The 26260-nt window shown below is 44.6% G+C and overlaps 1 protein-coding gene across 3 annotated transcripts in view; it reads right to left on the bottom strand.

The window, feature by feature from the left end:
- LOC133342997 (protocadherin-9-like) overlaps nt 1-26260 on the bottom strand; it is a 62401-nt gene that overhangs the window by 15709 nt on the left and 20432 nt on the right. For 2 of the 3 annotated variants that reach the window (XM_061552416.1, XM_061552417.1), the window contains exon 3: nt 13576-13900. In XM_061552416.1, the coding sequence (XP_061408400.1) occupies nt 13576-13900 (325 nt within the window). Of the gene's footprint in view, nt 1-6391; nt 6426-13575; nt 13901-26260 lie in introns of all 3 variants that reach the window. The other variant, XM_061552418.1, reaches the window with a different exon arrangement.

Here is a 26260-nt window from a genome sequence, read left to right as displayed (position 1 = left end):
ACAAGTTCGCTACACAATAAAGATGCCTGTTCAGAGCCCACACCTGGGGAAAACACAGCGGAGCGTTGCAGGTATAGCCACGGCAGTGGCTGAACTAGTACTGGGAACGAAAGTGAGGAAGTTAATGGGTGAATGAGAACAGGTTGGAGTGCTTTTGGAAAACAAAATTTCGGTTATGAAGAGTAACACACCGATGCGTCTGAAGAGGAATGTTTTCAATCGGTGCATATTACTTGCTCAGACGTATGGATCAGAAACAAGGAGAGGTGCGCGAGGCAGCTATTGGGAGGGCATGTTCGGGATTACACCGAGCCACAGAAAGGGGAACACATGGACCAGAGAGAGAGAGAGAGAGAATGCAAGCAAGAGACCTCGTACTGACTGTTGAGAAAGTATGTGGGCTTTGGCTGGACACATTTCTCGAGAAGGGCTGATAGCCCATGGTAGATACCGACCACGGAACGACAGTTAAAGGGAGGGAACACGCCCGGGAGGAGATTGATTGAGGAGATGGAGTGATGAGATCGGCTCGTGTGTAGGAGCCTAGACGGTAGATCGGTGCATCGCATCACCACGAGGGTCGGCGATGGTTCTGGCAGAACTTCATTCGGCGTTCGATATGTCGTGTCTACAGATGATGACGAGGATGGCCGTGCAATACATCGTCATACATATGTATCACAGGTGTTGGGTTTCATGGCGGGTAAAAACACATGTGCATTGTAATTTGGCACTACAGACACGCATGCTGGAAATACACCATCTCATTAGGCAGCCCACACTTGCATCGCTTTACTGGCAGCTGAGGTTTGTCTGCCTAACACTTGGTCACATGCTCAATAATATGTAAATAACTTGTGCTGCCTTTGTAATAATCACTGCTTGGCACCAGTATTAATGAATTCGTCAATTTGCCTATGTCCACATCTCAAGCTTCATTGCAAACATCATGAAAGGCAGCAACACAGCGCAAAAATCATCGCCTCAATATGATGTAGATACGACCAACAATCATGCTATTATATTACTTTGAAGCTCCAGATCGTACATCTTGGTCTCAGTACTATTGGGGACATTCTGTATGCATTGCAGTTACATAACGTGCTCAAACAATGCATTGTGTTGCATGCACTGCAAGTTAGCAGAAATATGCCCTCTCCTCCTGCTTGTAAGTCAGGAGATAGTTGGCAAAAGCATGCAAGTGTGTAGTGCGTGCGTAGGGAAAGCTGCTTGTCTTTCACAGTATGTCTGCCTCTCCATCTCATGTATTTCTACACCTTCCAGCCCATGGGTGAGGTGCATTTCAGAGTGTAAAATTTCTGACACTTAGTTTCATGGGGAATGAATGATGGAAAAGAAAGGTTGGGGAGTTGGGGGCAGGAGGGGAGGCAGGAGGATGCCAGAAGCTGCCAAAGCCTCGCTGTCCAAACGCTTTGCCATGGTAGTGTCAGCCGTGATCAATAACACACACACACAACCAATGCAGTTCTGAGAGAGAGGGCTACTGAGAAACAAACAGTTCCAGCTATACTTCCTAGCCCACAATAAACACTACTCTGTCCCCCCTCCTCCTCCCTTCCCTCTGCCTATAGCAATAACCGTCTCGGACTTTGATGCACAACTAATATCATGTTTTGCAAGGACATTGCCAGGACTCCTTGAAATGATACAGCATGGCTCCTTTTTTTTATGAACGGTCTCATGCGTTCAGTTGTGAGCAAGAAAATGGGACGACGGTGGAAAATTGAATGCTATTAATCATGACAGGGCGAGAATTGGTCCCATAAAATATTACAACTTTTGCTTGTTTAATCTTTTTGTCATTTGTGGGCTGTAAATTATTGATGAACCTTTCTCTTTGTGGTTTCACAGTCGCCGACTTTATTAAACCGTGAAAAGGAGCAAGAACGGCCGTTTACGTTACTATTAGTTTTCAGCGACTTGCAGTGCTTTCCATCAAAATAATTAAAAACAGAGCCCTTCAATGGCTCTACAAGCGATACATCTCAAAACTTTATTTTTTCATATGACTGCGTCCTTAGATACTCCAACTTTGCATGGAACTCCCAGTGGATATCTACGCATTAGAGCTGCCCTTGCCATGTAAAGAGCTCAAACAATATAGCCATTGTGAGTGAGTATATGCATGTGTGGATGTGCATGTGCTTTTACATTTCTTTAATTTTGTTAAGGCTCTCTTCTGATACTGTGTTCACAAAATCAATCCCTTAACGTTGTTAAATCGTTTTTTTTTATTTTCCCTTCTTAGATGTTTTTCTTCTAATAACAATCTTTGGAAAATATAATCCAGAGCTTTTCTGGCACTAATTTTTTTCCAACATAGTGCATCGTATTCCAATACCATTCGCATGGCCTTCGGACAAATCACTCGGAATGCATTTGACCTCATTATATCTCTCAAGCAAAGGAACATCGAGACTAAAGAGTGCTTGGAAGGCAACTATAAGCTGTGGCACTACGTGGTGAGTAGCAGAGGATGGTGCAGCGAAATCCATTGTTGCGCTGTACCATGCTCGTTTCTATGCTCCCCGCCTTAACTATCCTACTCTGACCTGCATGACGAAGTGTGGTCAAATAACCCCCCATGACTCGGGTGGCGTGGAGAGGCCCTCATCCCTGCCGTAGGCTGACAAAAGGGCTGTACGTGTACAGCCATGATGCGTGTGGTAGTCGTCGTCGTAGTGTGTCGTAGAGGCAAGTTTCTACTGCACACCACGACTGCCACTGCCACACATTCTACAGACTAAATCTTCAAGTACACATTCCAGTTCTTCGTGGATCATTTTCAAGACGCCAAGGTCATGGCCACCTCTTTAGAATGTGACGCCGCAGCCTTGGCGATTGCTTCTCACTCGCACCAAGCCAACGTAACCTCTGGCTGTCGCCGCATTCTATCGCGTGCGGATAAACAAAAAGGAATAAATCAAGAGGACGGGTGATGTGTAATATTATATTGTTGCCCATTTACACCAGGTGAGGTCACCATTCTGGAAGTGCCTTACGTCCAGCATGCAGCACTGTGTGTTCTGTCCCCAAAAAACAAAGTGCTTTTGGGCAGCAAATTTAATGTAATCTGTTTCTTTCAAGTGAATTCCAAGTGCGTAGGAGCAATTGTTTTTTAATTACATGTGTAAAACGCCAATGTTTCCATGGGATCGCACATGCAAGTTTACTGACAACGGTGGATCCCGTGTATAATTATTTACGTTCTCAATTTGAAAAGAACGAGGGGGTGAATTAGTCTTTGGTTCTTTCGGTTAAGTCACGTCTAAAGATAAAATAATAAATTAAAATAAAAGCATATTACGACGTTTCGATTGCAACACACGTCGTAATATGCTTTTATTTTAATTTATTATTTTATCTTTAGACGTGACTTAACCGAAAGAACCAAAGAATAATTCCTGCAGTCACGAAAGCTCCATAATTAAGGGGTGAATTAGATTGACTATTCTTGCTGTCCAAACGTAAATACCCTGAGGGATTTATGATGAATGTAAAAACACTATAAAAAAATCAGTGTCGTCTTCAGGCTCAAGCTAACATAGACCAGTCCTCTTCTCTGCAGCGCTCCTAATCCACCGTGGGAATTTCCACATTCACGTGGCGAAGGAGATCCTCGGGATACAAACAACCACCTCTAACTTCCCGTAAAACGACTGGCGATATCATCGACCCAGAAGGAATGATATTACCGAGATGACACCCAACCGAGATTTGAATTTTGAACCTTCAATTTTTTTTTGTGTCAGGATACAACAAGGTGAAGGTGCAGCCGTACAATTGCGTGCCCATGCCTCTGCTGGCAGAAGGGACTCCACTACAGAGCCATTGAGGGCTCCTCCAGATGGTGTTTGGCCTACTATTCCACACTGGGCCGACATCTGGGAAGCGGTGGGTAGTTATCTACACTTTACCCCACCACATGCCAACTGCTGTGGCAGTGCCCATTTGTACAGCAGGGTCGCCAGAGACCATGGATGTAAGAAATCTTCCCCGTCGTTTTGACTGCCGTGCTGGGAAATTCAACCCAAACCCCTAACCATTCTACCATGGCAGCTTCCCAGTTAAGAGTCAAGAAGATATAAATGATAATTCATTACAATTGAACCCGAATAATAGGTTTATTTTCGTGATTCCGCGATGGCGGTGGTGCACAGGCACAACTAATAAGCACTGCCTCGAAAGAAAAACAAGACTTGCTATACTCTTTGGTTTTTTCGGTAGTCACGTAGGTGAAAATAATAATAAAATAAAAAAGTGAAAAACAACTAAATTAAATCACGACGTTTCGGGCGCAACACAAGCGTCCTTAATCAGGTGGGGACCACCACAGCGAAAACAGTTGCTGAGGTATGCCAAAGAGATGGCTTTGACAAGGGTTTATATAGCTGAGGAGGGTGGGGGGACGAGGGCGGGGTGAGTGTGGGCGCGGGGCGTGGGCTGGAGAGGCTCATCCTAAGGGTGGACGTAATGCTCCTGGGCATACTGCTCATTCTGCTCCTGTACATTGGATGGGGGGGGGGGGGAGAGTGGGATGTGGGGGACAAATTTGCACGATTGAAACACTGCACGTCAAATTCCCTAGTAATGGTAGTGTACAAGGCTGGGAATAACATTTTAATTTAGTTGTTTTTCACTTTTTAATTTTATATTATTATTATTTTCACCTACGTGACTTTACCGGAAGAACCAAAGAGTATATGGATCCTTGCAGTCACGAAAACTTCAAATCTAGAAGAATATTGCTGGAGACGTTTTGGGGAATGGCTCTTTTTCTATCGTGTTGCTACGAAGAAGAGCCATTGCCTGAAACGTCGCCGATATCTCATTTTTCTTTCAAGGTACTGTTATTGACGAACGCGTTCAGAGAGTTAACTTTTTTCCCTCGTAACGAGTGACCGGCTCAGACTCCGCTATGCTGGTCACGAACAACTTGCGCCTCAAAGTGGACGCGTAGCAAAAGCTGTCTGCAAGGCAGGCCAGTGCCCGTGTTTCTGAAAGTGACGCACAAGACACTGCCACGAGATGTAACACCGCTGGCCAGAAGCCAGCGGAAGTTGACGTTCGCTTGCTGAGTCGCGCCGCGGATACGGAGGGCTTTGGGTCGTGGTTGTTGAGCTTCGCCGGCGGATGTGGGGAGGACCGCTGCCTTCTCTTTTTTTACGATCAGTGGAAACAAGAAGATGCTCGGTGTAGTCGGCACTTTGCTTCGTTCATCATTTCGTATTTTTTTTACTTTGCATCTCTCGCTCACTCTCTCGCTCACTCTCTCGTTCTGCACGCAGCCCTTCTCGCAGTCCGACGACCTCCGGACGGGTAGCTCATATCATCATGCAGAGCTCCCCGTCATCTGCCACCGAGCACACGGCCTCCTCCATCGCCCACTGCTGCCTTCTCTATCTCAACGTCGCGTCCCTGTGGTCGATTCGTTTTCTTCAGCGTCGTGTTTGTAGCCAGACGGCAAACAAAATGACTTCTACTTGCACAATCATAGAGGGTGTATGAACTTGTCTGCCTTTTTTCCAATAACCAGAAGCTTAGGGAAGCCCTGCTTCAAATCTGCTTGCACTGTAATCTCAGGTAATCCAAGCTATTTTCACGAATCTAATTCGATCTGATTTTCTTTCTGCGAAGATTACTTTCTAGGATGAGCTTAGACTAGTCTTTGAGGTAGGGATTAAGGTGAGGTTCTTCCTTTTGGCATTTGCTAGCTATTATGCGTCTTTCTGCATCTAAGCATCCCATCTAAAAGTCACGCACTATCATCAAAGGAGGTAAGTTGAAGAGAGAGAAAAAGAAAATCTTGATAAAATATATCACACACGGTCCAACAACACGGGGGAGAGAGGAGACAGACGAATGCTTAACCTCATTGAATACCTGCCTGGATAAGTAAACAGCTGATTTTTCGAAGAAGGAAAAAGCAAACAGGGATGTTTGATTAAGACTTCTGGAGATTACTCTGTCATCTGATAGACAAAAGCGCAAAAAAAAAAACCCACAAAACACATTTGAGCCACTGTGGCTTGCTGTCTGTGATTCCTTCTGTCTGACTGGACAAAGCCTTTCGCGACTCCTCCACACGCACCACGCCGAGCAGCGCCGCCGCCGCTGCCGCCGCCACTAACCCGCAGGACCCCTGCGAAGTGTAAAGGGCACGTTTCAACGGGCTGTCAAAATGTTTGTGCATCGGTGGGAAAAGGGGGCAGTGTTTGTTTTCACTTAGTGAGGTGCTCGTACAATATTTGTGCTGTCATTAGATGAGTGCACAACCCCCCCCCCCCCCCCTTGCAGGGGAGAAAAAGAGGATGGGAGCACTGGGTTAGATGTTAGGGGTCATGGAATGATGTAGTATTTGATTTCTTACTGTAGCATCCCTGCCCTCCAATCCCCCAAAGATCCTGGAATTGTGGAAGATGGAAGGACAGCAGGAGAGCGGGGCGAGGGAAGACAGGATGGGGGGGGCAGGAACATTTGAATCATTGTCATTTGCATATGAACTGGTCTGTAGGCATGCGTCATTGTGACAGGAGGAGCGATAGAGTTAATAAAGAAAGCTTATAAACGACACAGCACACACATGGAAACATCCCAGCATAAATATTTTTCAAGTATTATAAAGTTCCTTAAATATGCACGTTTTGGTCAAGTCAACATCTAGGCGATGCACATTTTTCTTTTAAGAGCCCTTTGTCAATCCACTGCTGGATTATGACCTCCCCAAGCCATGTCAGTCCACGGTGAAGTTGATTGACCATACTTCACCACTCTGGTCAGTGTAGGTTGGTGAAGGGCCAGGGTACCCGGGGCTGGTTCAGATATCACTTTGCCAACGATGTTCGCCTTGGCCAGGTTATCGAACTCGGGGAGCTGGATTTACAACACAGCGTGATAACCACCATGCCACCAAATCGCTACAATACACACGTGATACATTTCGAACAGTGCACCATTGCAGCAGTATTTAGAACAGACCTATCTGCAGGATAGCTGCTAGCACCCGAGTCGTGTCCTTCTACGTGCAAACATTTCACTCTCACGCCGCTCTCTAACCGCACACTCCAATCCGGTTGCCCGTTGCACTGGCCACGCTGCTGTTGTGCAAAATTGAACGCGCGAGGAAATGGAGAAAAAAAAGAAACAAAAACACTCATTATTCAAAACGGAACGGCAGCATCATTTCTTCCCGAACACGGCTGAATATTCCGTACAAGCGTGCTAAAATTGTGCATTATTAGACGGCGCGTGTGCGGAGCGTTGGAGACCTGCACGAATGCAGCTGCCCATTAGCATGCCCCGTGCAGCGCACCTCTCCATTGTGCGGTAAATCTCGCGGGCGCAGCAGAAACGCTTGGCGCGAGTGAGCAGGCAGGCAGGCACCCATATTACAAATTGCTTTGCTCGACACACAAATGAAGATATTGTATTCTGCTCAGATCTTTGAGCCGACGCGATTCCCAAAGGTGTCGGACCTGACTCCGTCGTTCTGTGAGCTGTTTAAAGGCATCAACAACAACAACAACAATGTTGTCGAAATTCTTCGCCGTTGACTGCACGCTAATGTTGTTTAGCACTGACCTGGACTGCCGTGTTAAACGAGCCCCGTGAATATTTGACATGTGCGCTCTAATGAGTAGTGGCGTGAGCAGTGGCGTGAGCCGTGGCGCATTGGAGTTGGGAGTTGTTTAAACGGAATGCTCCTTTTTATGCCCTAAACTCTCCGCGCCCATTAGAGATTGCGACACAGGATCTTTAGACTGCCTGCGAGCCCTGAAAGTTATCTGGGATTAGATTATCGAGAAAATAGCACAGGGTTGAAGGAAAACAGACCATTACTTGAGCATTTTCTGGCAGACGGGGTTTTTTTGTTTTGCTTGTGATAACATTTATTTCATTGACATAACGTTTTAAATGTTGTGACAGATGCCAGAGTCGAAACTTGCTTTTGTTAAACATATACCACCACCTCATGGCACTTGCATTCACAACTATTGCACACATGTCTTTGTCTTTCGAGCCAAGAAAAAAAAAAACTGGACCCGTGGTAAGAAGAAAAAAAAACAACCCCGACACTCACTGCTTTCTCTTCTTTGTCCTTTTAAATCTAATTTTCCTTCACAAAGATGGCAGGAAAGTAGTTGCTTCCTTTGTTCTTCTAATCTTGTTACTTCAGTGCACTTCTTAAAATTCAGGTCCTTGTGCACTGAAGGTCCTTTTGTATTTGCGATGAACTAAACACTGGACTTATTGGTCGATGGATTAACTCCAAGCTTGGATTTATGACAAAAGATGACTTTTCATCCTTCTCTCCCCCGCTTTTGCAAATACAGCGCTGCATTACTTTTGTACAAAGGTGCAAGCAACCATCATGGCCTCCGGTGCACACGAACAATTTAACATTTAAAGTCAAAACGTTTCTGCTTGATTGTCATTGGACGTGGCTCCATTAAACAAAAATTATGCGTCTTCAGTATATGCTGGGTCAGGGTGTAGAGGTCAAATTCCGAAGTCAAATTAATTTACTCCCTTGCAAGTGGAAGAACACCAAAAAAAAGGGCTTCTTGACATAGCCCGGGATTGCTGGCAGCCCCATTAGCCGTGGTAAAAGTTTAACCAGAAGGAAATTATATATAACATACTCTTAAAAGTTAATGCTCAGAGCAACATTTTTACCCCAGATTGACTTGTGAATGCCGTTGAACCATTCACTAATACGTCTTAATTCACATGAATGCACGCCATTTACTTTCGTATTAATCTTGATGGAAATGCAAATAAATGAGTTGTGCGCAATTTGAATAAAAGTGGCACGAGCTTAAAAGCCAATGTTCTCGCCCCTGCAATGGTTAATGAGGAACAATGACCCTTAGCATGAGGTTAACCGGTTTTGGACTGATTAGTATTGTTCATGTATTACATTTTCTTCCCATGAGCAATCCCTTGTTTTATTCCAAATATTTATACATTTAGCTTCCCTCCCTCTCTTAGAGATCAACAGTCTGTGTTTATTTCCTGCAGCAAATGGTAGGCTGTCCTGTAAATATATATACTTTATTGTTCAAAATGTTAAGGCATTTATTTTGAAAAACAAACAAATATATGCTCTGGCTTGCTTCTGATTTCACTCACTTAATCTTCCATGACTTATGTGAAGCATAACCAAAGCCCAATATGAAATACAGACTGTGGTGCAAGCTCAAAAAACATGCAGCATGGCGACAGCGGAATGCTTATGAATGATTCTCTCTCGTGTACACCACTTTGTTATGCATGCATCAGAAAGCAGTGAGTGAAATTATATGAAAGAAATATAAATGTATTCTTAGAAATTGGGGGGAAAAGACAAATTATTAAACCATGTCTCTTTCTAAATGAAACAATAATTATATAAATTTCGATTTAAAGCTTTCGTGACTGCAGGGATTCATATTCTTGGTTTTTTTCGGTAAAGTTACGTAGAAGGGAAATAATAAATTATTGTTTTAATTTTATTATTTCCCGTGACTTTACGGAAAGAACCAAAAATAATAATTTATATATTTATTATTATTATTATTAATCTCTGGATGGAGCAGTGGCGTGGTGGTTATTATACTGCGCTTTAGTCCCATTCATCCCAGTTTGACTCTTGACCATGGCGAACGCTTGTCGTGAGAGATATCTGAGCTGGCCCTGGCCTGCTCTTTTCACCAATCCACATTGACCAGTGTGGTAATGTCTGGTCAATCAACCCTCGTGACTGACACGGCGTGGGGAGGTTTTTGTCCAGCAACGGATCAACTGTACAATTATTTTGGATTAATAATTATTTTCAGCTGGGTTCAAAGAGCATTGTGCTCACCGCTGTGCCAGTAGCCCACCACTCTTTCTTAATACATGTTTCTAAAATACGCATGACTAAATGTTCGTTGTATAAGCACTCTTGTACCATTTATTGGTGAATTGGTAACAAGTCAATGATTTTCTTGCACAAGTAAAATAACTGGGAATAGACATGTTTCTAACACTGCCATTAGAGTGTTATATACGATGTATGCCAGCAGGGTAGGTAGGAATGTGATTTGTTTGAGTCGTATATTTCCTCGCCCATTAGTAAATGCTGATGTGTTTTTGTAAGTGTTTTCAATATTTTACAAAGTGTTGTTTAATACTCATTGCTTCTGCGTGCACATCGCTGCGTAGATGTTACGCAACTATGAGCTGGCTCTTTCATTAGCAAGCATAAGCACGCTGTATCGTGGGACTCTCTAGCGGTGGGAATTTTCATTTCTGAAACTTTATGGACCGCCCTTCATGAGAGCAGAGATCGTAAAAAAATGTGAGCTTCGTCTGCTTTCAAGTCACCCAACCAAAATTTCAGGCACATTTTTTTCTCTTAATGGATTAAACACACCAAATTGAAATAAGCCCACTTTTTCCTTAACATTTCAAAACGACACGGATTGCCACATGCAGTTCGCATTTCATTGCGGTGATGCACCGTTTTGTTGTTGTTGCAGATTGTAGGCATAATGGCTTGACACAAAACATCTATTGAATGTCGGCCAATCTAGAAACAGAACACCTTGACCCGTTTCACTCGTTAATGTGTACAGAAACTAGAATTGTTGCCATTCAGTTTTCATCGTTAATTTCGGAGGGTTTTGTTTTATTAACAGAACCCTCCAATTAGAAGTCGAATCTGATAAGTCCCTCGTTGATAAAATTCAGTCTTCACAAAAGACACATTCAAATTCTCCTTTGGCATTACCCTTTACCTTTGCCAGTCATAATGACCTGTCTTCAATTGCTTGCTGTCGAGATAAACAAAGCGGCATTTCCTCCAGCTGCGTCCCTCCAACATTAACGGTGATATACTTCGACAATCTGTTGTAAAATTGCGTAGAGCGCTTACTCTACTGCGCTGTTCTTCACTCGCGTATTTTTCTTACCAAAAAAACGGAGTGACCAATGGAACTCGCGCACGGAAACAATGCTCTCGCACACGATAAGACACGCCGCACACGAATCGTTTCTCCTCTGACATAACATCTCGTGAAGTTGAACGTTGTACAAAAACACACACATTACCAAGTCACCTTTGGAAATGGTTTGATGTGGGATTAGGAGAGAGGGAGAAATGCTGCACCGGTGAAAGCAGGAGTGTGCTGCACGCATTATACCAAAGGCATTCCAAGACACGTGTTACCTTCAGCTCTCTAATGATTACAACATAGTTTACCTGTACTTTTTAAAAAGGAAACACTGAAAAAAAATCAAGCATTTCTTTTGAAAAGCAGGACCCTTAGGCAGCAAACGTTATAACGGGCTGTACCTAATTAGGTGGAGGTTTTAATTAGCTTGCGGTGGAATAACATGCAAGGGGGTTGTTCCCAAGCTACCGGCTTCCTGTTCACCATGGTGACAGATGCGAATGGCCCGTGACTTGCCTCATGCGTAGTGGTAGCCGGTGGTGGTTGGTTACGCAAGTTCTGAACACACCGCTGCGTGTTTGCTGGATGATGTTTTTTTTGGTTTAATTATATGCGTGCGCTGGGGTGGGTAAGGGATGAGAGGTGAGGTGAAGCATGGGGTACTCCCATGATAGGGCACGGTTCACTGCCTGCACTGGTGGTCGTGCGTGAATGAGTAAAGACCATGGGGAGGTTGCAAAGCAGCAGGAAATAACAAAAAACGACCAGAGGAAGAGACAAATAAGTGATAGAATAAAAACTTTTTTTGGCATCTTTGTCAGCCACCTGTTCTGTTGCAGCAATAAACTAGACTTTATTTTAGATTTGAAGCTTTCGTGACTGCAAGGATTCATATTCTTAGGTTTTTTCGGTAAAGTCACGTAGGTAACAAATTTTAATTAATAAAAGTAAAATAAAAATAAAAATCACAACGTTTCCACCTGAAGACGGAAGCTTGTGTTGCCTCCGAAACGTCGTGATTTTTATTTTACTTTTATTAATTAAAATTTTTTACCTACGTGACTTTACCGAAAAAACCTACGAATATGAATAAGACTTTACTTTATTTTACCAGGTTAAGGCATACTGAACTATATGGCTCTTTTTCAGAAGGGACCTGGCCCCAAATGATTGCTCAACGAAGTAGCTTATCACGTGGAAATGTATAGCAGCCGTATACTCTAAACGCATGTTGATTCCAAAATGTGGAGATAAAAACTGGAGGACTTGGAGAAAAATCCACACGACCACGGGGAAAACATGCAAACTCCAAATATACAGGCGTCAGGATCGAACCAATAACTTCCTGCATACCGGGTGAGGTAGTTAACATATTGCTACCATGATGCCCATGCCAATTAATCAGACGAGGTCCTTATATACACTGCACATGCACTCGTTGCCTGCCTTTTAGCAACTTTCTTTCTCACATTGAGACGAAACAGCACGAGCCATCAATGAGTGCTCATTTGACAGTCGCTTCTCACTTTTAAATAAGATTAGTTAACAACCATAAATGTATTACCAAGCTACCTTTCAATGTTTTACGGCTTTTATTAAGGGAGTAATTTGGCTCATAATTGTAGATTTCCCCCCACATTTGTCACATTATATTTATCATATTGGTAACCCGAAGACAATGTTATGGTTTGCTTTTAATAACAACATGCGAAATTGAAAGAAAAAAAACATAATCCACGATGATTCATTTTAAGCTCGATTACTTCACACATTCCTCAGAATGCAACCCATGAGGTCCCAATGAAACCGGCCAAGTATGAAATGGGATATATATTTTTTTTTATATAAAAAGGCCTCAGATCCTACTTTGTTTCAGCCTTCAGATTTTTAGTGGCTGAATAAATACGGGGGATTAAAGTTTTGATAAGGCACATTGGGAGCACTTATATAGTTTCAGACGACATGAGCCCCTGGTGTGCGATCAGCTATGTTTCAGGTGTCGCGGGAACAAATGAAATAGGGAAAGAGCTCTCAATCATCTGCGGTGAGATTTTTTTTCTCTAAAATCACTGTCCATGAGGATAGGCCCGAAGGCCTAAAATAGCAAGTAGCCATCAACGAACAGCACCTTTGAAGGTGTCGCAGACAAGAGTTGACGTGTGTCGTGAATAGAACAAGGTTATCATAAGAACTTGGGAAGAACAAATAAAGGGAGAGAATTCCAAAGTCGCCGTGCAGTGCGTTGAAAAGAGCAGGGATAGAAGTGTTGTGATCTGGAGTGTAGTGGTTGAAAACAGCGTGGATGAGACGAAACAGTCTGGTAAACATAATCCTAAGCCATGGGTGGCGTTCCATTGCAATAGTAACCGTGTATGTATGCATGTTGAACTTCTTTCGCAACGTATGTAGCCAAACATGCTAATCGGAGGTGCGGGAACCATGGTGGTCGCGATAGAAGCGCAATAAGAAGGCGACTGCCCACCGGTGAGAAAGTGACTGGAATGAGTAGGCGAGCGCCAAACTGTCAATAAACCTGACTGCTCAACGCGAAATTCTACGAAAGGGACAGCGAGGCAGGCGGAACTCGGTGTTGCACCCGCGAATAACACGACGGCCGCCAAACGCTCGCAGGACATACCGTGCTCCAGGTGCTCAATCTCCCCGATGCTGCCGTCCGGGGTGCTCCTCTCGTGCCCTTCGTCCGTGAGCGGCGTCAGCTGGTAGTAGCAGCAGCCGCCTCCTCCCCCCGGGAGACCGGGGCCGTGCTCGGCCCCTCCCCCGGAGCCCGCGGGACCCGAGCCGAGCTCCATGGCAGCTCCCGTGATGCCGCCCGGCCGGTAGGCCATGGCTGGCCCCAGCGGAGGCCCGCCGTCGGACGTGTCGCCGAGGCCGCTGTCGGCGCAGCTCTGCTGCGACGAGCCGTAGCACTCCCCGTCCAGGGTGAATTTCACACGGCGCTGGGGCTGAAACGTTCCGCACATTACACGTCCTGCTGTCTATTCACCTTCGAGCGCACGCATCGGTCACGCACACTTTGGCCCACGCGGGTTCGCGTGAACGAGCAAATTTGATTGGCAAGACAGTGAACGTTGTGACTACTGTGTTGGTATTTGTGAAGCGTGGAGTGGAGGACTGGGGGGCACGGTAGAGCACATGCGTTTGTGTTCTCCCCCGTGGTCGTGTGGATTTTTCTCAGGTTCCTCCGGGTTTGTCTCACCACATTTAGAATCGACGCGCGTTTACAGTATTTGGCTGCTTATAAATGTCCACATGATCACCCACTTCATTGGGCTATTGCTTGTGGCCAGGTCGCTTGCGAAAAAAAGAGCCGGTGGATGAATAGTGCCTAATACCCACGCTGTAAATCCGCACTCGCGAAATTTGCCGACGTATTCTGATCTCACGGGAACACCTGCGCACGTTTACTTTGGGACGCCTATTTATTTATTTCGAAATTACAGATGAAGCGCACTTTGTTTGGTTATTGGGGACATTTAAAATAACCCCGACAAATTTTTGTTTGTTCAATTCAGCATTGCTCTGCAGAATGGACTGCGATGTAATAAGAAATGTGCACAAAGCAACCTACTCAGCAATATCACCTTTTGCAGGTTCAGTACTTTTTTCGAGGAATCCATTATGAATGTTTACTATGTCTCACGTATACACTTGAACGCGTGGGATATACGCGAGCGGCAAATGTAACGGCAACGATTTGGACTTCATTTTAATACAACGGCGTGGCCAGTCGGCATGAACCCCGGTCTGCCCCCATTCTCCGAGGGGGGCGGGAAGGACCTGTCAAGTGAATACCTGCGGAGTGACATTCCATGCGATTCATCAGACCGAAAGTGCGTGCGGACGTAAAAACGCGATTATTAGTTTGCCGTCCGAGCACAAACGCGACGCAAAAAAATTGTCACATCTATTTCCAATTAGCCGGCTCGGGAGAGAGAGAAAGAGAGAGCGGCAGCGCAAGAGCAGGAGGAGGAGGTTTATTTGTGGTCACGGCTCGTGCCATGAATAAAACATCGCGAAATTACGATTCCGTTGGCGGAGCCAGCGTGCAGGGGTGCGCCGCGAGCCGGCACATTAATGCAGCATTGATTTGACAGAGCTCCGCTGGAGTTGAGGGCTGCTGGGTCTCAAGTAAAAGAATACATTGACCAATGGCATCCGCACGCAAGTGAGGAAAACGCGGTTACTTATTAAGTGCGTGTGCACCGCGTACATAGCGTTTTATATGATACGTTACGCTTAGAACGCATCTGTAGTTGTTGGCAACTCATAGTGCGTGATGCGTGTTATCCGTGGTGGATAAAAAAAAAGCGACAAAACTCGCACTTGTTGTTTTTAAGCAAGATTGCTAAAGATCAGACGTTGAGGTGAGGCTTTGCTGCTCAACTGATTTCCACGGTTCGCTACGTACAGTGCAAAAGAAGTTCAACATACACAAATTAAAATTACGATAAATATTGCGGGAAAGGGGAGGGGAATGAAACAGCTCAGTGTTTTTTTGGGGACTGGGCCACGAACCCAGCGTTGACTATAATACAGGTTTTTTGTTGGGTTAGATCGCGTGAATATAAATGCGACATTAAACCCGCCAACACCCGACACAGCCAATTGGTAAGGTTTGTCATGTTAACACAACACACCAAGTCGTCACTAGTTCAGCACACCGGTTGTGTGTTGGAGAGTAAGTCCCTCAACATTCACGATCTGAGTACGACCTTTTGCCAGTAACTACAACGAGCATCGCCGGGCGACGGCCAGACCAGCGTTGACTGAATCTCATTCCAGGCATGGGCTATAAACAGGAGAGGCGTGCCATAACTGCAGCGGTCCTCAGAGGTCCCTCAACTTCACCAACTGGTCACTGACCAGCGGTGAGGTGTGGTCTGAAACACCCCTCCTCATCCCTCGTGACCGGTAGAGTGGCGTGGGGATGCCTTCGCCCAACAGTTGATTCGCCAAATGATATGTGATCAAAACATCGTGATATATTATTTTATTTTTTTCTACCTACGTGACTTTACCGAAAGAACCAACGAGTATGGATTCCTGCAGTCACGAAAGCTTCAAATCAAGATTGATATGTGATTTATTGTATTTTTATTATTATTTAATACCGCATGGGATGACACTCTAAGCCGTCATTCAGCTGAAAGGGGCTGCATTTTTTTTTGGAGAGGGGGGGGGGGCAGCTGCTCCAGGTGCATTTTATACAAAGAGCCTTTTACAGTCTTTAGAAATGTGTTTTTTTCTGGGTAAAACGTGTTTTTTTTTTTACAAAAGTCGTGTCTCTCTCATTTGACTGACTTCGCACCTTTCGAAACCATTAATTTTTTTATTGTTCAGTTTCTTCTATTATTTTTGCGCGTTTTGTACAAATTGAACATTTCGCACCGTGTGGGTGTAACACCACACGGTGCGAAATGGTGAGATGGAGACCACTCTTTGTCACTGGATGGACGTATGCTGCTACTGCACTTGTATTCATATCATCCCTCTCAAGCAAAAGCGGGTTTTCCCTCTGTACTGTGAACTAAGTCACCTTTTGAAGGTTGCAGGGAGTGAGCAAACAAGAAATATATATCAGTGAGCCTTACCTGGTAAAATAAAATAAACATTAGTTAACTAGGTAATCGATGGTACGTGCACAAATCTGAACCCTTTTCCTGTTCGTGGGAAATGCTCAGCAGAGATTGATTGATAATGAATTAAAACCTGAGCTTGCTGGAGGCCAGGCCTGATCCTTGCTGTGGCTTGCAGAGCTGGGCACCACACCCAATGTGTAATGTAAGCACCAGACCACAGGTTCTACACATTATACAACCATAGCCCAAACTGGGGTTATAAAAGCAAGAGGAGTCTTGTTCATCGGCTGTAATTCGTGTCACTCTACGCTTACTTGGTACGTTGTGTCGATCTATTGTAATTAAGGCTTGGGGCGTCACATTTAAGAACAGTGTAATTCATTGACCGCGTAAATATTGTTCTCACAACTTCAATGACTACACCTTAAATGAGTGGCGTTTCATTATAAAACGTGAAAGTCTGTGCGGTTAAAACGTAGCCGCTCTCATTAATGTGTGTTCACAACGCAAACACTTCAGCTGCAACTTATTTCGAGTGGACACTGGGCCCAAATCTTCTCCTCTCACCTTCCTGTATTGAGGTTGATGCTAGCTCAAAATCATCATCTGCCATGAAAGCCTCTCTCCAAGCCACCGTCACCAGCATTTCACTATCACGTGATCTATCAATCTACGCAGCACCCACACACGAGCCAATCCCATCACTCAATCTCCACGGTGGATATCTCCTCAGATGCCGGTGCGTTCTGAGCTTCCACTAAGTCGTTGTTCTTCACCTTCGGTCATCGTCCGTTCTAGCCATGACACGTCTTTCCACAGCTCACGTCTCTTAACATTTTGCATGGTAGCAGAAAACTAATTTCTTTAAGACTTATTTTTGCGTTTAGTTTGTTGTCCTTCCCCGCGCACCTCCGATTAGCACGATTGTCTACGTACGGTGCGAAAGAAGTTCAACATACATGCACACATTACCGTTTGTATGTTCTCTAACCCACATATGCATATTTCTGTCTCTCAATGTGAATCCAAACGTGCATCTTTCTCCATGCCCCTTTGTGGTACTGTTGAGTTTTTTTATCCATTTTCTCTTTCGTTCACGACCGTGTTTCTGAACCATAGCAGGGAGGTAGTCAGCACTGATTAAACACTTTCTTCTTTCGGCACACTGCTATGGTTACTTTTCATAATCAAATAAGTCTGTTGTCCTTCCCCGCACCTCCGATTAGCATGGTTGGCTACGTACCGTGCGATAGAAGTTCATCACACACGCGTGAATTTTCGAAACGAAACGGCAAAATAATTACCAAACACCTTTTTTGACGGCCGAAATCTGAATGCAAGTAAGCAACTAAATAATTCAACCAGCCTTGCCCAGCGCATCCTGAACGTGTCAAGATATACTGCTGACCCTCTAATGTAACCATAGGTGACAGCGGCGGATGATCCTCCTGCGTGGTAAAGTACATTAACAGGTTTTGGCTCTGGAAATCGGAGGTCTCCCATGTGTTTTGCTCTAACAGCCTAGAAAGGCCTCCTCTCGCATCAGCCACATCTTCTCGTACTATGTAACCTCTCTCGCCGCCGAAGTGGCACGTCCCCCCGTTGATTGCGTTGTTTTCGCACAGTGAAAAAAAGAAAACCCCGCAGCTGCCTCCAACGGCTGTCTTGTGAGTATTTTTCTTTTGGTTGTTTTGAAAGAATCTGATTTGCCTGCCAAGCCTTTCGCTCGGCTTCTGTCCCTCCTTCGAAGAGAGTACTTTAAGAAAAAAAGTCCGACAAAGAAAGGCGGGGTATCCATTGTTTGCCTGTCACCCCCCATCAACCATTAGCGGAAAATTATACTGACCAACACGCAGTGGAGCCCTGCATTCTAACGAGCGCGCTGCTCCGGCATGTACAATGGCTCGGCCAGCCGGGATTATTTTTTTTTGTGTGAAGAAAGGCTCATTTTCCTCCACTGTCGTCAGTTTCGTGCCACTGAAAAGGAGAGCAAAACTGAGGGAACACTGCCAGAATACATAGCCAAAGGACATAGGGAGCATCCACTTGTATTATTCGCGCCAAACAGTCTGCCGACTCCTGAAGGAACAAATCGTTGCGTTGTATCAGAGCCCGTCTGCGCGTCTTATTGACTCATCAAGGGGAGAGGCAATGCAATCTGCGGCACTGTAAATCAAAATTAATGTGACTAAAGTCGATGCCGTGAGATGTACGGTATTAAAAAAAATCAATATTCCGACGATCCCGAACTCGTGTTTGCCCTTGTTTTGCACGGTTGACTTGTGCTATTAACGAAAATGAAGCTTACACAACACACCACTAATATACTAAGTGGTAATTAAACAGCAACCTCAGTCACGGCGTGGGGTCTTAGCAGTTTATTTGGGGCTTAGTGGCAGTGTTGCCAGCATGGTGTCAAAGATAGCTCAATGCTGCATGCACACGGTAAAAAGGCTTAGAGCAAGCTGGCTGCCATTAACTTGATAAATACGACCGATTATTGCATTGTATATACGTGCGTGCACAACCTAGCCTCCGAGAAAAAAAAAGTAATTTTCTAGATGTGTCCCTCATGTCATATTAAAGAGCTGCGATGTATTATTTAGCAAGCTGCGCACCCCCCCCCCACCAGCACAAGGAGCGAGAAAGACGAGGAAAATAAGAGCGCTTAAAGCTAATGCTCGGAAAACGATGATATTGGACATTTAATGCGCTAGAGCAGTGGTCATCGGACTGACACACATAGGCTCTCAGATTGTCGGCGGCGTGCAGCTTGCAAGGGACGGTTCTGCAACTTCGAGTCGACTGTGCCACAGGCTAGAGTAATTAAAATTCCCTTTCGATTGGTAATAGTGAGACCCTTTTTGTGCAAAACAGACAAAAAGGTTATTAGGCAAAGCGACCTACAGACGACTGCTTGTTTGAAATCCTTCTTTGATTTTTTTTTAAATACACGAATGATCAGCCAAATGAAAAATGCATCCACAGGGGACGAACGCTCAAACGATTTGGCATTGCGATGGCTTCCGCTCACACAAGAGGTGCAATGTAACGAAAAAAGAATCCGCAACGTAATGCATTTGTCTCACAGGCTTCTTAGTGGGTAGCAATAAAGCCCATTATAAACCACATGCAAATGCAATCATAAACCAGTGACTTTATTACCAGTGCATCACAGTCTGATTAAAATCACACTTTTAATAATGTTTCTGCAGTGCTACACTGTGAACAATTATATATTTTTGGGAAATTACATTTTCCCTTTGACAACTGAACAGGATTTTGTTACCCAAACTTCACAACTCAACGGCTATTCGTGGAGAGCATCGCACGCATATATGAGCGTAAGGGGCGGTTGTTTCCGTGGGTGGCATTACAGAGACGTACTTAAGCCAGCGAACATGGGAACGATTTCGTTTTTGTCCGCTTCAGGCGTCTGTAAAGGTTCACAAACAGGTGCTCGTTTAAGATTTGAAGCTTTCGTGACTGCAAGGATTAATATTTTTGGCGTTTTTTCGGTAAAGTCACGTAGGTACAAAAATTGTAATTAATAAAAAGTAAAATAAAAATAAAATAAAATATTTTATTTTAATTTTACTTTTACTTTTAATTAATTTTAAAAAGTAAAATAAAAATAAAATATTTTATTTTACTTTTTATTAATTTTATTTTTTTACCTACGTGACTTTACCGAGAAAACCCAAGAATACGTGCTCGGTTGCACACGCCGCACGCCAGGTCCGATCCGCACCCTTATACAACACTGCGCTGGTGTGGGTGACGTAACACCGGCCTTCGCAGAGAGACCTTTAGACGCAAGTGTGCACACACGCACAGAGGTAGCGCATGGCATCACAGCTGTCCACGGGCATGCTTCTTGTGTGGTTGCACAATATGTCATAGGTGTGCTTGACTGAACAATTGCACGTACAGCCCTTTGACGCAATCATTTACGCAAGTTTAAGCACGCGCACCTGTGACCACAGATGGGCAAGCACTGGCAGGCAAAGGCTCAGCTTAACGCGAGATGTGCTGCAGCGATCTCATAAGGGTTGGAGGGGTGGATGAGGTTATACACAACCGTGATAATGCCCCCACCGGAGCCATGGCCCAAAGAGCCCTCTCATTATAGCACTTTGACTAAGACCGCAAGTTTGCCATATTATGGGTCTCAGTGAGTGATACTACTCTGAAGTCTCTCGGCATTTCCAATGGCTTTCCTTGCAAACCTACGCGGAAAAGTCAATGATCATAGCCAAAGGCTGTCAATGAACTTTTGCTTCTCTCTGCACTTCATGCAGCTCGTAGACAGCTGGCTGTCGCATACTCTCGTTTGCTCACACGATGACATTTGCTAAACCAAGGTCCTACAGATCTTATGATCTCCAACTGCTCAGCACTCCCAGGTCCAGGTTGCGTTCTTTTGGTGATCGGGCTTTTGTTAGCGTGGCACCCAAGCTAAGGAACGCCTCGGCGTCGGTAGATATATTGAAGGCTGCTTTGAAAACCCATCTCTTTAAAGTGGCCTTCCCTCTTTCGTCGGGTCAGTTGCCCTGGTTCTGTTGTTGTGCCCTGCTGTTCACGCACTGCGCATTGGGATCCTCGTATGGAATGTGGATTATAAATTTGAGTTATTAGCGAGTTTAATGGGCATGCATTTTTTTTCATGTTGGCGTAAGCACAACATCGTAGATATGGATATAGAGGAGGAATCATAACAATTCTTGAAGGGGAGCATTGCATTATTTGCAGAATTAGACGTTGAAAAAAACATGAGTTTGAGTTCATGGCTTTGTGGTTACCGGAAATAAGGGTCAGCAAGGTCTGCAATAATGAAATAGTGCAGGGAAAATGAGCATCTAAATTGTATATCTGTAAGTAACAATAGCATTATTAAATGAATAGTATGGCTTACGTCAGTTTATTCTCAACTGCTGAAAACGAATTGTAGTTTCAAGGCTTGTCGGCACAGGGTAAAAAACATTCTTTACAAAAAAATGCACCTCCTACTGTATTGAAGCAGGTGGCCACACCACTGCATGACTTAATCCAATTTTCAACCTTCTTATGGTGCTGAACATCAGATGTAGCCATGTGGGCAACGGCCGTCTGACACATCCAGCATGCAGAACACTCCAAAGCACAAGTCTCAGTGTCTGTATAAAAAAGAGGTGTGTAGCACTGGTTATCCAGAGTGCTTTAGATATACGGCTTTAGGCACAGGAATGACACGCCCTACAGTTAGCGTTGAAAGTAGAAAATTGATTTTTTTTCCCCCGCGAGCTCTGCGAGCAAAGGATCTGCATGATATCCCGTGGGTACAGAGTGAGCTTGTGTAAATGCCTTGCTAGCTCATCTGAAACCTTAGCGACAATTGCAACCATTAGGTGATTTCTTCAGAAGCCTCTCAGTGCACGCGATGATGGGACACTCACAAGTGACCCTAGCGCACCTTCTCGTGTTAAACACAAAAAAAACATGAAATGGTGCGATGCTGCTGCATAGGACAGTGGTGCACAAGCCCAAATAACAAAAAAACTCAAAACCTTTGGTCAACAAGAGTGTCTGCGAAACGGAACAAAAATTAGAATGACATTTTTTTTTGGAACCAGGTAAAGCCCACCGAGCCATTAGCTGCTTTTCAGAAGCGACCTGGGCACACATGAAAGTGCATCTATGTGGTTGATGATGTGTGGGAATTCATAGGAGCAGCCAAATGATATAAACGCATGTTTCATGCGGAGGGCAAGACTTGAGGATCTACGGGAGAAAAATCCACGCAACCATGGGGTCGGGATCGAACCCACGCACTCCCCTGCATACCAGGCAATGGCTATTATTTGTAGCAAAATATCTCTTTGTTCAGGCCCATTACCCTAAAACGTTGCCTATTTTTGTTCTACATATGTATTTATGTTATTTGCATCATCGGAACAGTGTCATTGACGAATTTGTCCAGTTTTTGTTATTCTCCTTTGAACGTAACCATTCAAAACCAACCGTTTGCAGTAAGCAAGCAGTCAATTCGGAGGATAGAATGTCTTCGCCACGCAAATCGTAAGTGTGCCGTAAAATATGTACGTGTAAAGCCCCCTCCCTGCCCCTTCCCCTCCCTGTGCACCCCCTTGTCCAGCCCCCTTCCTGCTCCCCCCCTCCACTAAACAAGGTCCTTGCCCTATCTGCTTTTGTGGAGTAGCACATAAGGCACAAATACACGCACACGTATACATTTGTTAGATGTAACATTTGCCTTCCCAAGCACCAAGTTTCAAGTGAACCAGGTGATGAGAACTCAAGAGACCACAACGTGTAATTTGTAAGAGTGACCTGGGTCACGAAAATGACAATGTACCGCACACCTTTGATGCCTTAGCTATGCAAAGAATTTGGAAATATTGATAAATCCTTTTTTCAAACAACATTGAACCCTTGCCTGTGGTGATCTCTGGATAGTGGAGACAATATTCATGCCTACCAACCTTGCTTTGCGCACTGCTCAACTTACGCACACATTCTCTACGACTTACTCACGACCGAATACCATTACATCTGATGTGCTATACCCCCACGTGCACCAACATATCTTGCGTTGCAGAAAACAAAAATGTCCTTAAAACAACACGCATTACAAATTTTGTCCATTAATTGATTTGAGTTATTTGGACGCACACCCCTCGATCGCTAGTTGTGGTCGTTTTGCAGTGTTAGAGAAGATAAACTCAGCTTAGTTGTGAGCGCATGTGGCCACGGTGGTGCTATCTGCGACACGCACGGAGGCCGTCGGCCCCGATTCACAGCAGGGCGCGAAATGTCGTGGAGTTTGGTGATGTGGTCGTGTGAGTTGGCTCTGCCTTTTGGACCCCCTCTCATTACCGATAGGAAGGAAATGCAGTGGAGCGCTGCGGCAGTCAACTTGGCAATCGAAACTTGTTAGATTGCCGCTCTAAGAATCATTTTGTACAATACCAGTGTTTGAGTAAATGTCCAATCAGCGGTGCTACTATAATCATCGCAATGGCAGCCACGACATCAAAGTGTAGATCTGCTTCCCTAGGCTGTGTGCCAAATTTGAGTGTGTGTGTTTTGTGAAAATTGAGATATGTATAGCTGTTAGTGTTTTATTTACTGCTCTCGGCTTAACCTTCATGAAAATGTCATGAACATATATTCATGTTTTGTTCTTTTTTGCACATTAAATATGTGTTTTCAGGTTGTACCACATTGTTGTTCGGCGTGGTGCCCAACGTTTCGCTCCATGTGCTCGGAGCTTTCTTTGGGAACTGAAACGTTGGACATTATGTCAAACAACACATGACACAACGCACCAGCGAGCTATACAGCACGACCGCACAAAAACTACGTAGTAGTACAAGAATTAACCACTTGTTTATAACTGTCGGGATTTATATTCTTATGCAATTAAATAGCGATTCTGATTCTGAGAGTAATGATTCTTTCTTGGCCTTATCAAAATGCAAGAACATTGTTGAATATGTGTGGCTTGAATGACCAAAGGGGTAGCCAGTGAAACCAGTAACCAACTCGCTAAGCTAACTTGGCCTGGCCACACATCTTGTGCCATTGTCATCATCAGCAGCAGCTATAATCTATCCACTGCTGGATGAAGGACTCCTTCACAGTCTGGTGATGCAATACTCCATCTAGCTCCTGCACACGAGTTGATTTAATCGTTTTCCGTCTGTGGGCACATTGCTGTGTTGTTTTTCATTGTTTAAGTTTGGTTTTCCGAAAGCACTCCAACCTGGTCCCCCGATGACATTTATATTAATATTTTTCGTCATGATCCACCTTCAATAACTATCCTAGGAGTACATCAATAATCCGATGTATTTTTCATGTGCCCCTCCAACAAGCTTTGCTCATCTTTAGCTTGAACCCAACTTGGCAGCATCTTTTAATCGCGATCGGATGGATACGATCGAAGTTCCGTGCCACCATCGCTCAGCTGCTTTCTATTTATTTATATTTTAAAAAATACATTTGTTATTGCATTGAAAACACAGAAAGTTGAAAAGTTTTTTTTTTTTCTGGATGGACATAAAGCTGATACGTGTAAGGCCCTGCCATTTGAGCGCATTACCTCGTTTCTCTCCAATGCAGGGCATACCCCAGCCTCGGGGATAATCTTGTCAACATCTGTCACTTTCTCTGAACTCCCCCCCTCCCTCCCTCCTGCTTTTAATAAACTGCATCGGTAAAGGTTTTATTTTATCTGGCTTTTGTTCGTTTTCTCATTTCTCGGCGGTCTCATAAAAATGGGCAGGGGGAAAGCAAAAAAAGCAAGAGGAGAAATAAAGGAGCGGTTATTTGTCACGGGGCCCAGTGGGGTTCCGCTAAATAAGGGTGCAGCCATCCCAACGGAAGCCCATATGGTATGACTCCTGAGTAGCCTCCTTAGCCATTTTCATTTCAGCAACCAAAAAATCCAGTTGTGCCGGAACGCGCAAAAACGTGTCACTGCGTACGTTTTTTTCTCTTTCTCGCAGATCTGCTGCGCAGCGCTCTCCGTTGTGATTTGGGGCTGGTACCGCACGTCGCTCGCCACCACGTCTCACGTTTCCACCGCCCCCACCCCCCTCCACATTTAGAATGTACGAGCGTTCAAAGAGTAATTCGGCTGCTCTAAATGTCCACGTGATGATGATAAGCCACGTAGTTGAGCTACCATTTGTTATAGTCAGGTCGCTTCTGAAAAAAGCTAGATAACTCAGTGGGCCTTTACCTGGTAAAATAAATGAAAACATTGCTTTTGTTCATTTCTGAAGAAGCTCCCGGGCGCATTGGGCAAAAAGTCGAAGTATCGTGCCGAACTACATGCGGAGCAACCCAAAGCCACATCGGAGAACTGAGCTCGATTGTCCGTACACTAGAAAGCTGACAACACAACACCCACGTGCGCACACGTGCGCGTTTCCCTACACACACGTGCGGGCATGTGTGTACGTGCACATGTGTACGCACGCACAAGTGCACTTGCGCTCCCCTAGGCCGCATATGCGAGAAACGCTTAAAGTGAAGAGTCAGCATTTGGGACGTAACTGGGCTCATGTCATGCAACCAAAACTTGATCATTACTCACCTGCCCTGCCATCGACACAGCATGAGCATTGAGGCTCAGCGGAAAATACTGCCTGCAATGTTCTTCTGTATCTCGTCGTCTGGTGTTCATTTTTCGTTACATTTGTGCCGGCACTCTGAGGATGATATTTTTAATTTGATCAGAACGTACCGTCCAATCGACTCGCTTGTTAACACCACTGTAGTTGAGGCCACCTTGCCAAGTAAATAAACAAAAAATACAATCCTGTTACCTGGATCACAAGAAGACCACTTAGATAAAGCACGGAGCGCATAATTAACCTCATTGTTGCACCACAACTTGACTGCAATCTGTCTCATGTAAAGTCAGTAACACCCCCCACTAAATAATAATAATCAGTAGGGGCCACAGCAGGGCCAATTCAGATGATTGCTGTCTGACTTGTCTAATGACTCTTGACGTAATTGCTAGGTGAGAGTAAGATTAAATACATAAAAAAGAAGATGGATTAAATTGGAGGCCCATTGCAGTAGAGAGCTTCAAATCATCTCTTGGGCCAGTTATTGCGTAATGCTTGCCTTGCCCGTAATTGTCATGTACTAATTATTGGCATGTCCCTACTTGATGCTCCATTTGAGCAATCACACAGCCAGAGCACCCTG

The sequence above is a fragment of the Lethenteron reissneri genome, chromosome 16, assembly GCF_015708825.2.
Source record: "Lethenteron reissneri isolate LAM-NWPU_2019-01 chromosome 16, ASM1570882v1, whole genome shotgun sequence".
NCBI lineage: Eukaryota > Metazoa > Chordata > Hyperoartia > Petromyzontiformes > Petromyzontidae > Lethenteron > Lethenteron reissneri.
This window is presented reverse-complemented; position numbering and strand designations above follow the sequence as displayed.